This window comes from Elephas maximus, chromosome 12 (genome assembly GCF_024166365.1).
Source record: "Elephas maximus indicus isolate mEleMax1 chromosome 12, mEleMax1 primary haplotype, whole genome shotgun sequence".
In the NCBI taxonomy this organism is placed as follows: domain Eukaryota; kingdom Metazoa; phylum Chordata; class Mammalia; order Proboscidea; family Elephantidae; genus Elephas; species Elephas maximus.
The window spans coordinates 101,337,969-101,356,323 of record NC_064830.1 but is presented as its reverse complement, the minus strand read 5'-3'; the positions used below and the strand labels follow the sequence as shown (position 1 = coordinate 101,356,323).

At 42.1% G+C, this 18,355-nt stretch overlaps 1 protein-coding gene across 9 annotated transcripts in view; it reads right to left on the bottom strand.

Annotated features, from left to right (window-relative positions):
• Positions 1–18,355, bottom strand: part of RSPH10B (radial spoke head 10 homolog B) — an 88,708-nt gene that overhangs the window by 43,494 nt on the left and 26,859 nt on the right. For all 9 annotated transcript variants that reach the window (XM_049902832.1, XM_049902834.1, XM_049902831.1 and 6 more), the window contains 9 exons: positions 17,911–17,996; positions 16,895–17,015; positions 10,954–11,130; positions 9,707–9,863; positions 9,377–9,498; positions 4,628–4,817; positions 3,438–3,552; positions 2,221–2,300; positions 530–678 (listed from right to left, as the gene is read on the bottom strand). In XM_049902832.1, coding sequence (XP_049758789.1) covers positions 530–678; positions 2,221–2,300; positions 3,438–3,552; positions 4,628–4,817; positions 9,377–9,498; positions 9,707–9,863; positions 10,954–11,130; positions 16,895–17,015; positions 17,911–17,996 — 1,197 coding nt within the window. The remainder of the gene's footprint in view (positions 1–529; positions 679–2,220; positions 2,301–3,437; positions 3,553–4,627; positions 4,818–9,376; positions 9,499–9,706; positions 9,864–10,953; positions 11,131–16,894; positions 17,016–17,910; positions 17,997–18,355) is intronic.

The following is an 18,355-nucleotide window of genomic DNA, read 5'->3' as shown; positions in this document are numbered from 1 at the left end:
CCGACTCATAGCGACTCTACAGGGCTCAGTAGAACTGCCCCATAGAGATTCCAAGGAGCGCCTGGTGGACTCGAACTGCCGACATTTTTGGTTAGCAGCCGTAGCACTTAACCACTATGCCACCAAAACCAAGAACAATACCAAACATGTTGCGAGTGAGTCAGCTTCAGCTCATGGCAATCCCATGTGTTACAGAGTAGAACTGCTCCACAGAGTTTTCTTGGCTGTAATCTTCATACAAGCAGATCGCCAGGCCTTTCTTCCACAGTGCTGCTGGGTGGGCTCGAACTGCCAACTCTTAGGTTAGCAGTCAAACGCAAACTGCACGCACCACCCAGGGACCTATCCACTATCATAAACCATTTGAATTACTATCTCATTTCCCTTTCTTCTGCCAAAAGAGACCTAGTGAACATTCAATGGCTACGAAAACTCATCCCGGATTTTTACCTCATCATTTGCATATCAAAATAACTAGAAATATAAAAATAGCAAAGTTAAGAGATTACAAAAAAATGTAAGCAATCACTTTCAGCATCCAGAGGAAATGTCTCATCTTCATAGTAAGTTCTCCGGGAGGAAACGCATTTGGTCTGCAGTGAACGATGTAAATCTCCCAGCACTTATCGATGTAATTCATTGAATAGAGCGTCCGCTGTGGCTCACTGAACAGGCTGCCTAAATAGATCACGGGAAAAAAAACTTTGAAAAAAATGATCACAGGTTTATAATTTTGCAAAAGCAATGGTACTTATTGGTGGTTACCAGAGATATGGTAGGTGGGCGGTTGGGGAGGGGGATTCACTATCTAGATTGTAGATACTTGTTATTTTTGGTGATGGGAAAAGTAGCACAGAATGTGGGTGTCATGAGCACACCCTGACAAAGTAAACGATGCCACTAAGGAGTACAACGAGAAAAGACTGTGTGCACTAAAGAATATCACATAGAATTTAGCAACAGCACCAACAATAACCCAAAACCCAAAAATGAACCTATGCTCACATATCTACGTAGATATATATGAGTACATATGCGTATGGGTGGGTACAGGTAAGTTCACGTGTGCACAGACAGAAGTATCTATATGTATATGCACACATATATAGTCATACTGGACATAGTTACAAATACTTCTCAGACATAACCAAACACCTTGCAAGAAAAGTTTTCTGGGTTTGAAGGCTTAGGTCCTTAGTCTCATTGGGACAACTCAGTCAATTAGCAAAGTTCATGTTCTGCATCCGAGTGAGGTGAGTGGTGTCTGGGGTCTTAAAAGCTTGTGAGTGACCATCTAAGATACAACTATTGGTCTCTACTCATTAGAAGCAAAAGAGAAAGAAGGAAACTAAGGTCGCAGAGAAGAAGCTAGTCTACAGGGCTGATAGTCTACACAAGCTACAGCCCCGTCTACTCTGAGACCAGAAGAACTGGATGGTGCCTGGCTGCCACTATCAACCACTATGATCAAGGCCACAATAGATACACCCTGATAGAATGGGAGAAAAAAGTAGAACAGAATTTAAAAAAAAAAATTTTTTTTTTTATTGTGCTCTAAGTGAAAGTTCACAGTTCAAGTCAGCCTCTCATACAAAAATTTATACACACATTGTTATGTGACCCTAGTTGCCCTCCCTATAATGTGACAGCACACTCCACCTTTCCACCCTGGATTTCCCAAGTCCATTCAACCAGCTCCTGTGCCTTTCTGCCTTCTCATCTCGCCTCCAGACAGGAGCTGCCCATCTAGTCTCATATATCTACTTGAGCCAAGAAGCACTAGAACTCAAATTCTTAAAAAGTCCAGCCTTACTGGACCAGTTGAAACTAGAGGATGCCCTAAGATACGTTCTAAATCTTGAACCAAAACTATCTCCTGAGGTCACCTTTTAGCAAAGTAACAGAATGGCACACAAAATAAAGGCTATCACCCATGAGTACAGGGCTCCATTAAAAAAACATCTGTATGAGACCAAAAGGTCAACAGTTACCCTAAAACAAAGACGAGAAGACGAGGGGGCAGGGAGACTAGAGTACTGGAAACAGAACAAGAATGCAGTCAAAGAGAATTAACACATTGTGAAAAATGTAATGTCACTGAACAACTTGTGTAGAAATTGTCAAATGGAACCTAATTTTCTGTGTAAACTGTCACCAAAAACACGATAAAATATTATTAAAAAAATTATGGTATATGTAAATCCTACTGTTTGTATTTACCTTTCACCTGGCAGGCGTTTGGATGGATGTTCTCAGTCATCAGTTTTGTGAAACACATGAAGAGCGACGGGCTTCTATTTCTGTGATTAAAAACAAATCAGTATTACTCCTCCCTGGAGGAAGTAGAACTTAGGCAATTCCCTTCTCCTTGAGCGTGGGCTGTACTTAGTGACTCGCTTCTAACAAAAAGAATACAGAAAGGGAAAAATAGTACCTGTATAGAAAAGAATGGAGCCCTGGTTGTGCAGTGGTTAAGCACTCGGCTGCTAACTAAAAGGTCAGTGGTTCAAACCCACCAGCAGCTCCATGAGAGAAAAGATGTGGCAGTCTGCTTCCATAAAGATTACAGCCTTGGGAACCCTATGGGGCAGTTCTAACCTGTCCTGTAGGGTCACCATGAGTCAAAATCAACTCAATGGCCACAGGTACAGTAGAGAAGCCTAGCTCACACCACTTGAACCAAATGGTCATGGTTAATAAAAGACACATGGACATCATGTACTACTCACATGTGATGAGAAGGGCAGCTCACTTCTATGCTATTCTTCCCCAAAACCCATCACCTTAGTCTAATCATGGGAAAACACTAGCAAACCAAAATCGAGATACACTTGACACAGTAACTGTCATGAAAGACAAAGTCCAAGAAACTATCAGAGATTGGAGAAGACGTACAGCAAGGTGCAGTGTGGGACCCTAGAACAGAAAAGGCACATAAGTGGAGAAATGGGGAAAATCCTAAAGAAGTCTATAATTTAGTTGATGGAACACAGCAATGCCAATTCCTTAATTCTGGGGAAGCTGGGGGAAGGGTGGATGGGAACTCTGGACTAACTTGCCCAACACTTCTGTGAGTCTAAAATTGCTTCAAAACCAAAGATTGGATTAAAAAAAAGAAAAATTTTGCTCTGAGAAAGGCAGGAAACTCTCCCCTAAGAAGGAAGAGCTGATGCTGAGTATTTCTTGAATAAAACCCTGAGAGCTATTTGCCATATTGAAATGTAACTCAGATCTGAAGGGTATTCAGAGTCTTAACCTAGTATCTCATGACTTTGTGGTCAATACTTGTGGAAAACTTTTGTTTCTAGTCCTTCAAGAGTATGTCAAAATAATAATGAATGCAGAAGAGGATGACATTACAGATATAGTACAGGTTAGCTCTGCCCTTGGGTGCCCTTGGGTGGCAGCTCTCACAGGGGCCCAGAAACAGTACTTACTGGAATTCTTTGTGATGAATGTGATAAGCCAACTGCAGGAGATAATTCAGAAATGTTCTCAAAAGTATTGTTGTAAATGGAGAATGGATTTCTTCAACTGGTATGTTATTATTGGCTAAAATAAAAATTGGAGAGGATGCCTAGTATTTTCTGGAGCCTTCTATTTTATTTGCTCCTGGTATACAATTCAAAGAATTAATTATGAAAGAGTACTTCCTCCCAGAGAATATGCTGAACAGTATATAAGCATCCACCTAAAAATTAAGTACCATACCAAAGGTTTCTATCTGATCAGCTTACAAGAAACCTTGACCCAGTGTTTTTCAAAAATGATCCAAATCACACAGTTTGATTAATGTTCTAGTTATAAATGAATTTCATGTCTGTTTCAAACAAGTTTGAAGTAAACAGGTACTTTTTTCTAGCATTCTACTTACCAAGTAAACCTTCACCTGTCCTAGACTATTCCAAGTTCTCCTGATGCTGTTTGCTTTGAACCTTTGAACCTGACAATTTAGGACTTTTTTTTACTATAGATCAGGGTTAGGCATATTTCCTGAACCAATCTGTCACAGCTATTTGTCTCTGATGTTGTAGGGCAAGAGCAGCCACAGACAATACATAAACAAACAGGCGTGGCTGTGTCCCAATAAAACTTTATTTACAAAGAAAGGTGGTAAACTGGATTTGGCCACGGGCTGTTCTTTGCTGACCCCTTTAGAGGGTCTCTATGGGTTGGAATCGACTCAGTGGCAACAGGTTTGGTTTTTTGGTTTTATAGATGGTCTTTTACTGTTGCCTGTTATTTCATGGGAGTCTCCGGGTGGTACAGTTAACACACTCAGCTGCTAACTGAGGTTGGAGGTTCAAGTCCACCCAGAATTGCCTTGGATCAAAGGCCTGGTGATCTACTTCTGAAAAATTAGCCACTGAAAGCCGATGGAGCACAGTTCTACTCTGACACATGGGGTCGCTATAAGTCGGAGTCAACTCAACAGCAACTGGTGTTACTTCATGCAGTTGTCTCTTTTTAAGTACACTGTGAGCACCTTGAGAACAAGGCCACAGGGTGATTTCTGGAACTCCTCTCCCAACGTTTGCCTTCCCTCCTCCCTCAAGGTTTCTTAACTGGTTTAAAGATGGCTGCCTTACGTTATGCTACCCCTTAAGCCAAAAGACGAAATACTCACCACTTAGTAACCTGTCCATATCAGCAAGAGTTAGTTGATGGTGATGAAATTTGCAGTCTTTCAGAAATCTCCAGAAGTGAAGCTTTGTCATCAGAAAGGTATTATCTAGAGAGTGATCACAACCTAGACTGCTGTAAAAGCTATAGATTCTTCTTAGTTCTGTAATATTTCTTAAGATAGCAAATTCTACCTGAAAAGAAGAAAACAACACATATCTCAACCCTACCTAGATAAGAACAAAAGTAAAAGAAACATCTGTTTTCTAAATTAAATGAGATAAACACATGTAAGTTACAGCATTTACCTCTTACCACGGAAAGAGCTTAATACATGGTATCCTCTGCCCATCCAGCCCAGGACGATAAACCCCAGTTCTGAAGAACAGTGAAAACAAGCTCCCTACTCTATGTGAACACACCCGTCTGAACGGTAACAGTACAATTCTGTTGTCTAGAGATCAATGTTCCTCATGAACACAGATACAAAAATGCTCAACAAAATATCAGCAAATTGAATCCAGCAATTTATAAAAAGAATAATACATCAACACTGTCTTAGTCATCTAGTGCTGCTATAACAGAAATACCACAAGTAGATGGCTTTAACAAAGAGAAATTTATTTTCTCACAGTCTAGTAGGCTAGAAGTCCGAATTCAGGGTACTGGCTCCAGGGGAAGGCTGTCTCTCTCTGTCAGCTCCTTAGGAAGGTCTTGTCATCAGTCTTCCCTTGGTCTGGGAGCATCTCAGCGTAGGAACCTCAGGTCCAAAGGACACGCTCTGCTCCCAGCACTGCTCCCACCACAGACATGGTATGAGGTCCCCATGTCTCTCTGCTTGCTTCTCTCTTTTACATCTCAAAAGAGATTGGCTTAAGACACTGTCTAATTCTGTAGATCTCATCAATATAACTGCCACTAATCCATCTCATTACATCATAGTGATAGGATTTACAACATATAGGGAAATCACATCAGATGACACAATGGTAGACAATCGTACAATACTAGGAATCATGACCTAGCCAAGTTGACAGATATTTTTGGAGGACATGATTCAATCACCAACATCAAGTGGGGTTTACCATGAGATTACAAGGCTGGCTCAACATTTGACATCGATCAGTGTCATGCACCATACTGACGGACTAAGGAAGAACCTCCACATAATCATACCTATTAATGTCGTTGACAAAACTTAACATCCATTAGTGATAGACACCTTCAGTAAATCAGGAATAGAAAGGAACTTCCTTAACCTGATAAATGGCAAACTAACATCATACTTAATGCTGGAAGTCTGAAATAAGCAAAAGTCAAATTTATTGCTTTCCTAACCTTTTCTGTCCCCATTTTGCCTACTATTAGTTCCCCCAGACCCCCATGCCCTTATGCTGCCCACATCCCCTACAGAAGATAGCCCTGCAGCCCATACAGAGTGTGAAGACAGTATGTGGGGTCCCCATGAAGATGGAAAAGCCCCACCTGGGCAGCTCACTGCTCTCAGCATAAACTCTGCTTTATAAAATTTAGGTCAACTGGATAAACATTTATAGTCTGTCCAACTGAAAGCACTGTTCTAGACTAGAACACCATATCTGTCTTCATAAAGCCTAATTCTAGTGAAAACACAAGTTGTTAAGTGCAGTCTAGTCGATTTTCAACTCATAATGACCCCATGCTTTGCCGAGTAGAACTGCTCCACTGGGTTTTCTTGGCTGTGATCTTTATGGGAGCAGATCACCAGGTCTTTCTCCCATGGAGTTGCTGGGTGCATTCAAACCGCCAACCTTACACAATAAGGAAGCATCTAGACAGAGCCATGGAGGAGGGGAGAAGGACTCTGTGCAGGAGGCTTCCTGAAGGACGCCATACTTGAACTGAGCTTCAGAGAATGGAAAAATGAATAGGACTTCATGTAGAGTAGCCATCCCAAGTGGAGAAGGGCCTAGGAGTAGAACAGGGTAGGGTCCTCCAAGAAAACCAGGAGTCAGACTGTGTGACCTGGAGCAAGGCCTTCACCTCCTGCCTCAGCTCCCTTATCTGCAGAATGGGACAACAGTACCTGCTCCGTAGGCTGTCGGGAAGATTCAACAATGAAAGGCATTTGGAGCCATGCCTGCAGCAGAGTAAGTGCTGTCTATACACGTGCTAGCCGTCGTCATGTGAGTTCACGGTAAGGAGGAAGGGAACGTGACAGAGGTGCTCAGGAAGGTGGGTTGATGTCAGATCACAGAAGGCCCTGAATACCAATCTAGGAACATGGTCTTGCCCAGCAAAGGCAGCCTTTGGGGTGAGAAAGGATATAGCTCAAAGGCTTAGAAGGCCACCAAACACAGCCTGCTCTGCTGAGACTAGAATAACCCAGAAATGCTGCTCAAAAGACACCCACATTTTGACAGACTATTCCATTGATGGACAATAAATGCCTATAATCACGAGAAAACATCAGATAACCCCAACTGAGGGACAGTCTACAAAATGACTAACCGGTACTCTTCAAAAATCCGAACGTCATGGAGAAACTGTCACAGATTAGAGGAGAATAAGGAGACTAAATGCAATGTGGGGTCCTAGGTTGGACCCTGGAATAGAAGAAGGGTTTCAGGAGAAAACTGGTGAAATTCGAATAACGTCTGTAGGTTAACAGTATTGTAGCAATGCTAATTTCCCGGATTCAATAACTGTACCACGGTTATGTAAAATGCCACATTAGGGGAAGCTGGGTTGAAGGGTATATAGAAAGTCGCTACTATTTTTGCAACTCTTCTGTAAGTCTAGAATCACCTCAAAAAAAAAAAAAACCTATAGAAGATTTCATATCTAAATTGCAATATACTGTATTACAGAATATTGTAGTCATTAAAAACTTAAAAATACTCCTGAAGTGTGGAATGACAGGATTCTCTCATTTTTCTGTGTCACATACATTGTTTGGTAAGAGCATGTGCTACTTTTGTAATTATAAAACAGTTAAGATACATTTTTTTAAAACCACAATGTTTTTTTTAAAGACACACATGTTTTAACATAGAACTCCAAAGTAGAAAAATGAATAATACAAACAATGTGATCCCTCCCTTTTTGGTAAATCAATATATATTAGTTAACTTATTTACCTAAAAATTCTATTGTAGGAGAATATTTAATGACTGAATACCAAAAACCAAACCCAACCCAGTGCCATCAAGTTGATTCCGACTCATAGTGACCCTATAGGACAGAGTAGAACTGCTCCATAGAGTTTCCAAGGAGCGCCTGGCGGATTCAAACTGCCTACCCTTTGGTTAGCAGCCATAGCACTTACTCACTACGCCACCAGGGTTTCCAATGACTGAATAACTATCATTAAATATTTTGTGAAAATAGAGATCATGTGAACAGAATGGTCCCACTTCTGTGCATATGTGTACACAGAAAAAAACTGGAAAGATCCAAACCAACCCGCGGCCGTTGAGTGGACTCTGACTCGTAGCAACCCTATAGGACAGAGCAGAACTGCCCCACAGGGCTTCCAAGGCTGTAATCTTCACGGAGGCAGACAGACCGCGACATGGATCATTGTGGAGTGGCTGGTGGGTTTGAATCACAACCGACCTTCCGGTTAACAGCTGAGCACTTAACCACTGCACCACCAGGGTTCCTTACTGGAAAGATAGTCATAAGATCCTGTCTGGGTGGGGATTCTTTTTTTTTTTTTTCCTTACCTGTGTTTTCTAAATTTTCTGCAAGCATCACATACTATTTTTGTAATTGGAGAAAGCAAGAAAGGGTCCTGTCTGCATCAAGAATCTTGAAGCAGAGGGAGGAGGTCACGCTGGGAGCCTGGATTACAACGGTGACTGAGAAGGACAATGAGGGCTGGGGCTGGACAGATGCATCACCTTGGAGGCCAAAGGGCTGGGGGCCAGAAGGAAGAAAAGGGGGCAAAGATGCTTCCCATGGTAAACACCACAACAGAACAGCGCACAACATCCCCGACAACGGTTTCACGGAAGAAATGTACCATGAAAACAGCACCACCGTACTCAAATGTAATTTGTCAAAAAAAAAAAAAAAAATATATATATATATATATATATATATTTTAATCAAATAAGATTGAGGTACATCCAGCTTCCTCTAGCTCAGGATTTCCACATTTCTAAGTGTTGGAAGTTCTCCTGAGCCCTAGCTGCTCAATAATAGTCATAATAATGCACAGGAGAATTAATGTCTTGTGAGGCGGGGGCCACAGCCTTGGCCTTCAGACCCAACTGAGTGTGATGGAAACCTGACCCCGGCCAGCCCGGAGGCTCTGGGTAACTCCCTGAGCCCCTCCCTCTGGGCTTCCGTTTCCTGAGAAAGCCAGCTCACTCATACGGCTGCCTTGCAAATAAAATGAGATGGTATCTGTAAAGCAACTATCAGGCACACAGAAGATACTCAACATATGATAGCAATTACCAACTGTATTTCCCCAGGACTAGGAAGACTCTAGAGCCCCTTGGTGGTACGAACAGTTAATGTGCTTGGCTGCTAACTGAAAAGCTGGAGGTTCAAGTCTACCCAAGAGGTGACTTGGAAGAAATGTCTGGCAACCTACTTCCAAAAAGTGAGCCATTGAAAACCCTGTGGAGCTCCGTTCTGCTGTGACACACATGAGGTTATATGACTCAGAGACGATGGCAACTGGTTTGGTTTTGGTTTATGAACACCCTGTTAGTATTTAAAGCCTAAGATTCAAATTTATAACAATACAAATGGTTTTTACCTGCTTCTTTTCTGCTGGTCGGTCTTTCTCAGGGTACATAGCCAGCAACCAGCTGAGGTCCAGTTCAATGCTTGTTCCTAGTACAGGATTATTTTCGCTGCCATCGAGCTTTCTGATAATTTCTAGCAAATGAAGGCAAATAAATGGAATACTTGTAAAAAGCATTGAAAACATTTTTCAGTGTTATGTCAAAATGGCTTTCCACCAAAATGTGATCAAGAGTATTAAAAAGCCTCTTCAGAAGCAGCAGCTGCACATACGCTTTGATGAGTGCACAACACGGACGGCACAGGTTAACTTGTTTGAGGCTGACGGGTGACGTCTGCTTACCAGCACTGACGGAGAAGCCACGGCTGCTCCTGGTGGTGCCTCCTGAACACAGCTCCAGGTGAGTCGTTAAGTCAGTTTCAAGGCTTGGAAACTGTGCTATGTGGTCATTGGAAAATGGGCCTTCGTACACACGCCCATTCTTGAAAGTGAACCGCCCCTGCAGACAGAAAATGGTAACGTTTTGCAGTGCCGGAAAGTTTTCTTAGAAAAACATGGCTAAATGCACATCAGTGTATCCTTCAAGGGTTTGGAGTTTTTTGTTTGTTTGTTTTTAAGATATACACTTAGTCCACATGTAGCAGACTCCTAGAGCCTCCAGTGCCTATGAATTTTCTTTCTCCTCCTCTTCCTCTCCTCTCTATCTGCCCCACAGCTCTCCCCAACTTCAAGCACCTCTAGTTACAGACTGTGTCTTACTAATCTGTGCTAGTCCGTGGGTGGTGCAATAGTTAATGTGCTCCACTGCTAACTGAAAAGTTGGAGAATCGATTCCACCTAGAGGCACCTCAGAAAAAAGACCTGGCAATTTACTTCCAAAATATCAGCCACTGAAAACCCTGTGGAGTACAGTTTCTACTCTTGACACACATGGGGTCACCAGGAGTTGGAGTTGACTTGACAGCAACCATCGACAACAGTAACCAGTAGAGAGCCTGTCACAGAATAGGGATATTTGCCAAACCCAGGTGAAAAGCCAGTTACTGCCTCACAGGTGGACAATAGACCCCATTCAGCCAGATGAAACTAAAGACCCCTGTAGAGACCTCAGAAAAGGGTTTCTTCTCTCCTACTTAATGTGGTATGTGGATGTGAGGTCTGGAGCCACAGCAGCTATCTTGCAATCATGAGGGAGGAACAGCACAAGGGTTAAGCTGACATTGTGGGAGACAGTGTTTAGATGGGAGGCAAACCAGGTGACATCATGGACATCAAGGAATCACTGAATCAAACCAGCCCTGAAGCCATATTACCCTCTATCACTTAGAGCAGGTATTGTTATGACAGACTAGAGTTTTCTATTACTTGCAGCCGAAAGCCCCCTAACACACACAGACAAAAGTAATACATTCTAATTAAATAACCTGTACATACGTAGGAAATTGCTGACCTGTTGGAAAAAAAAGTTATTTTAAAATTCATGTACTCAACAAGTTACCCTATGCAAAATGGAGAATGGCATGCCTTTTACTATATTTCAGTTGCTTCATACAATCTTTAAAAAGTACTGTCCACAGGTCTGTACTCACCATGCCGTGTTTTTTATTGGAAACCCACTCTCCCTCATACATGGCTCCGCTTGCATAGTAAAATTTGCCGTGTCCATGCCGGTTTCCATTTACAAACTCTCCTATGTATTCATTTCTCAAAGGGTACTGGGAGTTGGGGATTCTCTTTAGAAACCACGTGTGCGTTCCAAAGCCATTCTGGAAAGAAAGCAGATGGCCATCGGAAACACTCAGATTATTTTTACTTAAAACTCTGTATGGGTGAAATCGACTGGCTAATCTGAAGGGGTAGCATGGGGAGTGAAAGGAACCTAGACTCGGGAGTCACACAGACGGGTTCAAGCTCGGCTCTCCTCCTCACCGACCAGCCTTAAGGCAGGTCGTTTAAGCCCTCTGGGTTCTTCATCTGTAAAATGGAAATAATCCCTACCTTGTAGATTGGATGTAAAGATTGAAGACGGTGCATATAAACTGCCTGGCTTGATCTGATAATGACTTTTAATTGTTATATATAAATAAACTGCCTGGCTTGATTAAAAAAATACTGGTTATTTTAATTGTTACATATAAACTGCCTGGCTTGTTTGATAAAGATTAAACTGTTATTTTAAATTTTATTTCTTTCTAAAATAGAGATTGATAGATAAAAGTTCCCCCTCCTCAACCTCACTTTCTAGAGGTAACCACAATATAATCAGATGTGTTAAATCAACATATTGTATGTACAGATTAATACAAACACAATCTTTTCCCTTATGGGATGGTTTTATAAGTGCCATTCTGTAACTTATTTTGCCTGTTACAGGTATATTGTGGACATATTTCCGTATCAATACACAAAGATTTCACTTTTCAAAACTGTCAAACAATATTCCATTGTCTGTCCAGAGCTCCGTACTTCCTGCTGTGCCTCCGCTGTGCGCCACCAGGACTCAGGGCAGCCCACGACAGGGAACAGGCACCAGGCACCAGCAGAGGCGCTCCAGGGGACCTCTCAAGTTCTCTCTCCAGCAGGAAGGCAGAGGACTCCTAAGGCTCAGAGAAAGTAGGGAAAAAAACTGCTTTGCTTTTTATTGGTTTCACCATTCTTCCTCATGCCCCGGGTCCCAGGAAATCCGACTGTGGCAGCAGCAATGACAGTGGCGGCTTTGGAGACACACAGGAGCCTCGAACTCTTAGGGAGGAGCTCTAGTTGGAGGAGCTGGTGGGGAAAATCCCAGTGTTTTTTTTTCTTGGTCTCCTGTCGCCTGGCCCCAGTCATAGACACAGTCGTGGCAAGGGCAGAGGAGTAACCAGTACCAGTTGCTGTCAGGCCAGCTGTGACTCATGGCGCCCCCATGTGTCAGAGTAGAACTGAACTCCACAGGCTTTTCAATAACCGATTTTTCTTTTGGTCTGGGAGGTAACCGTGACTGTGTTCCTGTCTTCGTCATCTAGTGCTACTGTAACAGCAATTCCACAAGTGGACGGCTTTAACAAACAGAAATTTATTCTCTCACAGTCTAGCAGGCTAGAAGTCTGAATTCAGGGTGCCAGCTCCAGGGGAAAGCTTTCTCTGTCTGCCGACTCGAGAAAAGTCCTTGTCATCAGTCTTCCCCTGGTCTAAGAGCTTCTCAGCACAGGGATCCTGGGTCCAAAGGACGTGCTTTGCTCCTGGCACTACTTTCTTAATGATCTGAGGTCCTCTGTCTCTCTGCTCGCTTCTCTCTTTTGTATCTCAAAAGAGAGTGAGTCAGGACAACCTAATCTTGTAGATTGAGTCCTGCCTCTTTAGCATAACTGCCTCTAATCCTGCCTCATCAACATCATAGAGGTATGATTTATAACGCATAGGAAAATCACATTAGGTGGCAAAATGGTAGACAATCACAAAATACTAGAAATTATGGCCCAGCCAAGCTGACATACATTTGGGGGAGGGGGGGAACATAATTCAATCTATAACAGTCCCCTTTGTGCTTTATTTTATATATATATGTGTAGCACACACAAACACGTATGTGTCTATGCCTAAAGATACACCTACCTATGCATATACATATGCACATATACACCTTACTGTACACACATATGTGTACATATCTACCTAAGTAACCACTCACATATTTCTGGGTTGTTGCTGCTGTTGTTGCCAAATGGCATGTTATGGCATTTGCCAATGAGGTCCCTTAATCGTATGTACTTCTTATTGTCATAATTTACCTTGGTTAAGTTGTGCACACTTCACCCACATTCAGTATTGCCTTTCCCATCACTAAAAATACCAGGTGTCTTATTTTTTACTGTCTAGAGAGTGACTCCCCCTCCTTCCACCTCCCATCCCTGGTAACCATCAAAGAATGTTGATTTCTGTACATAAACTTATTTTTGTCTTTTGTAGCAGTGGTATCGTACGATATTTGTCCTTTTGTGCTTCACTTATTTCACTCAGTATAACGTCTACCAGATTCATCCATGTTATGTGTGCAGACTCACCATTATTCTTTACCGTTCCATAATATTCCATTGTATGTATAGACCACATTTTGTTTATCCATGCATCTGTTGAAGGGCACTGAGGTTGTTTCCATCTTTTTGCTATTGTGAATAGTGCTGCAGTGAACATAGGTGTGCGTGTCTACTTGTGACACTGCTATTAGATCTGTAAGGTATATACCTGGGAGCGGGATTGCTGGATCATATGGTATTTCTATTTTTAGCTTTTTAAGGAACGGTCATACTATTTTCCATAGTGGTTGTACCATTTTATAGTTTCATTAGCAGTGGATAAGGGTTCCAATTTCCCCACATCCTCACCAGCATCTGTTGTTTTCTGTTTTTTTGATCAGTGCCATTTTTGCAGGGGAGATGGTATCTCATTGTAGTTTTGATTTGCATTTCTCTAATGGCTAATGTCACGAGCATCTTTTCATGTATTTTTTGGCTGCCTCAGTGTCCTCTTTGGTGAAGTGTCTGTTCATGTCCTTTGCCCATTGGGTTATCTGTCCTTTTGTTGTCGAAGTTTTCTAAATATTTTAGACATCAGACCCTTATCAAATATATCATTCCCAAAGATTTTTTCCCAACCTGTAGGTTCTCTTTTTACTCTTGATAAAATCTGTTGATGAGCATTTAAGTACTTGATTTTTAGGAAGTCCCAGTTATCTAACTTGTCTTCTGTGGCTCGTGCATTTCTAGTTCTGTTTGATAGTCTATTACTGAAAAAAATTAGGTCCCATAATTTTGTCCTTATATTATCTTCCAGAAACTTTATAGTTTTTGCTTGACTTTTAGGTCTTTGATCCGTTTTGAGTTAGTTTTACGTATGGTGTTAGGTACGGATCCTATTTCATTTTTCTGCAGATGGATATCCAGTTTTGCCAGCACCATTTGTTAGAGACTGTTTCTTCCTCATTCAGTGGGCTTTGACCCCTTGTCAAAAATCAGCTGACTACAGATGGGTGGATTTAATTCTGGATTCTCAGTTCTATTCCATGGGTCTGTGTATGTGTAATGACTGTTTTTTTTTTTTAAGTAGGTTGCCAGGCCTTTCTTCCGAGGTGCCTCTGGGTAGACTCCAACCTCCAACCTTTCAGTTAGCAGCCGGGCACGTTAACCATTTGTGCCACCAAGGGACTCCGTGTGAAAGAGTAGGGTAATAAAACCCCAGCTTTTTCTGGCTGGACGACCAGCTAGAGGAACTCCAGGGGTTCAGGAAGATTATGGAGAGGGAGGAGCTGGGGTAAGAGACCCCCATAAAGTTGTCTATGAGCTCCTGGGCACACCCTTGAGCTACATGTGAGAGTCTGCTGCTTAACGGCACACCAAACACATCAGTCACTAAACTACAGAATGGACGACTGCTAAGGTCCCAGACTGGACACTGGGTGGCACACACGTGGGACAGATCCTAACGTAACCTACATGTCAGTCAACCTAAGAACCAGCCCCACATGATCATCTGAAGAGATGCAGGAAAAGTCCTTGACAATATACAACATCCACTGATGATTCAGAAAAACTGGAAGCAAATTAGGAATTACAGAATGTTTCTTCAGCTTGATAAAAGGCATCTATGAGGAACCTAGAGCTAACATCACATTTGATAAAAAGCTGAATTCTTTCCTACTAAGATTAGAAACAATAAAGGATGTCTGCTTTGCCTACTCCTACTTAACATTCTACTGGAGGTCCTAGCCAGTTAGTAAGGCCCAAAAAGGCATACATATTAGAAAGATATAACGTTGACTATTCTCAGACAACGTGATCTTTACATAGATCGAGAGGCAGTTGTTCGGACAGAACAAGGGGATACTGATTGGTTTAAAGTCAGGAAAGGTGTGCGTCAGGGTTGTATCCTTTCACCGTACCTATTCAATCTGTATGCTGAGCAAATAATACGAGAAGCTGGACTATATGAAGAAGAATGGGACATCAGGATTGGAGGAAGACTCATTAACAACCTGCATTATGCAGATGACACAACCTTGCTTGCTGAAAGTGAAGAGGACTTGAAGCACTTACTGATGAAGATCAAAGACCACAGCCTTCAGTATGGATTGCACCTCAACATAAAGAAAACAAAAATCCTCACAACTGGACCAATGAGCAAAAAAAAAAACCATTTAAAATGGGACCAATGAGCAACATCATGTTAATCGGAGAAAAGATTGAAGTTGTCAAGGATTTCATTTTACTTGGATCCACAATCAACAGCTGTGGAAGCTGCAGTCAAGAAATCAAAAGACGCGTTGCACTGGGTACATCTCCTGCAAAGGACCTCTTCAAAGTGCTGAAGAGCAAAAGATGTCACCCTGAAGACTAAGGTGCGCCTGACCCAAGCCATGGTATTTTCAATCACATCACATTCATGTGAAAGCTGGACAATGAATAAGGAAGACCGAAGAATTGACGCCTTTGAATTGTGGTGTTCGTGAAGAATATTGAATATACCACAGACTGCCAAAAGAACGAACAAATCTGTCTTAGAAGAAGTGCAGCCAGAATGCTCCTTAGCGGCAAGGATGGCGAGACTGCGTCTTACATACTTTGGACATGTTGTCAGGAGGGATCAGTCCCTGGAGAAGGACGTCATGCTTGGCAGAATACAGGGTCAGCGGAAAAGAGGAAGACCCTCAGCGAGGTGGACTGACGCAGTGGCTGCAACAGTGAGCTCAAGCATAACAACGACTGTAAGGATGGGGCAGGACCGGGCAGTGTTTCATTCTGTTGTGCACAGGGTCGCTGTGAGTCGGAACCAACTCGATGGCACCAAACAAAACAACAACAACATCAGATGCCTGACTATATAAATTATATGAAATTAACTGTATAAAGTTTTTGTTTTCTGTGCAGAAAATGTGTAGCTTCTGTTGTTAGTTGCTGTGGAGCTGATTCCAACTCATGGTGGCCTCATGAGTGCAGAGTAGGATTGCACTCCATAGGGTTTCAAAGGCCATGACCTTTCAGAAGCAAATGGCCAGGTCTATCTTCTGTGGCACCTCTGGGTGGGTTCAAACCACCAACCTTTCAGCTAGTAGTCAAGCGCTTAACCGTGTGCACCACCCAGGGACTCCACGTAGTTTCTAAAGTGTAAATAAGTAATAGTTTCTGTCCTTATGGGAGCTATATGCATTATGAATTTGCCAGTGAAGGAACCTGGCATGTGTGAGGCCATTAGAGAAGACTAAATAATAAAACAGCAATCAAAATGTAAGGTTTAGAATATATTCAGTGTCACTGAATTGTACATGTAGAAATTGTTGAACTGGTGAATGCTCTGCTGTGTATATACTCAACAACAACAAAAATTATATTTAAAAAAAGGTTGAGACCAGTAAATAGTAATTTGAGTTTCTAGTAAGGTCGTCATGAGTCAGAGCCAACAGTGATTAACAATGTTTCAGATCACTACTATGTGCCAAGGCTCAGCAGGGCACTCACATCTGGGTATAAAACTTCTGAGAACCAGTGTGCACAGTACCTGGATCCCCCTCTCCCATTGCCCAGTGTACTCCTCATTGGTGGTCAGCCACCTCATTCTCCCCTCCCCGTGGCGCACGTTGTCTTCCCACTGGCCTTCATATATGTTTCCAGACTTGTAACTAGGACAAAATAAACAGATTAAAAACAATCAGTCATCTCATATACAACATTTACCTTTAGGACTTTCTCTTAAACCTTCTCCCTAAGTACCTTTTAAGAATCCAGCCATTGGGCCCATATAGCCTTCTTTGTATTTGAATTCAATGGATAGACATGTAGGTTGTAAAAATAACCATCCTGGGGTTCAGAATAAATCATTTAAGTAAACCTGGTTCATTAATCAGGTGACAGTGTAGGTTAAGAGTGGCTTTTTTTTTTTTCCCAATCTCTTAAATAATTCCCCACAGTACTCTTTATGATCAGTTCATATTTTGCTCCAAAATAGTTTAATCCTTAGAATTTGATTCCAACAGCTCAATCTAAAATCAAGCAAATACGTAAACAACTTTAGAAAACATACGCCTAAGAAAATAATGGTGATCCATGATTACAGAACAAAGAAGGGCAGTTTCTACATAGAGTAAAGTAGAACAGCATCCTTAGACATTATTAGGTATTTTTCTAAATTTTCAGTGGAATATTTTAACCACCTTGGAGATTAGATTGGGATTGATTTAAATATTTGACCCTGGTTATATGGTTAGATGTGTGTTCCCTTGTAATTTCTGCACCTTACTTTTAAATTATTGTTGTTGTTAGGTGCCGCTGAGTTGTTCCAACTCATAGCGACCCTATATACAACAGAACAAAACACTGCCTGGTCCTGTGCCATCCTCACAATCATTGCTATGTTTGAGCCCACTGTTGCAGCCACTATGTCAGTCCATCTCCTTGAGGGTCTTCCTCTTTGTTGCTGACCCTCTACTTACCTTTCAATATCCTGCATGAAAAAAATGTTTGAGTCCACAGACACTTTGTCACCCACACCCCAAATGTGGCAGCACTCATACCTACCATCTTATCCCCCAGCCCTTTTTGATGTTGTACACCCAGTCTCCCTCATACCAAGAGGTGCCATCTTGATTGTAATAAATAGAACCCTAAAAAAGATAAAGATTTTTTAAAATCAAGCCTCAAAAACAAATGCTTTTTTAAATTTAAAAATGAAAATAGAAGAGCTTAAGGAGTTTAACCTCTGCAAAAGACCATGCCATACTCAGGCAAGACATGTAACCTGTGTTATGCTCCTGTTTCTTTCTCCCTCCCACCTAGCCCCATACACCACCTTCCCCCACTTCTGCTGGCCCCCAGTGCTCAGGCCCACTGCCGCATCAGTCCCATACTACCCCTCCCCTCCCAGCACCTGACCAACCTGCTGAACGGTGGGAAATGTGACTGTACCATGCCCCGTCTGACATCCCTGCCCATCTGGCAAGGGGCTGTGGACATTCCCACACCA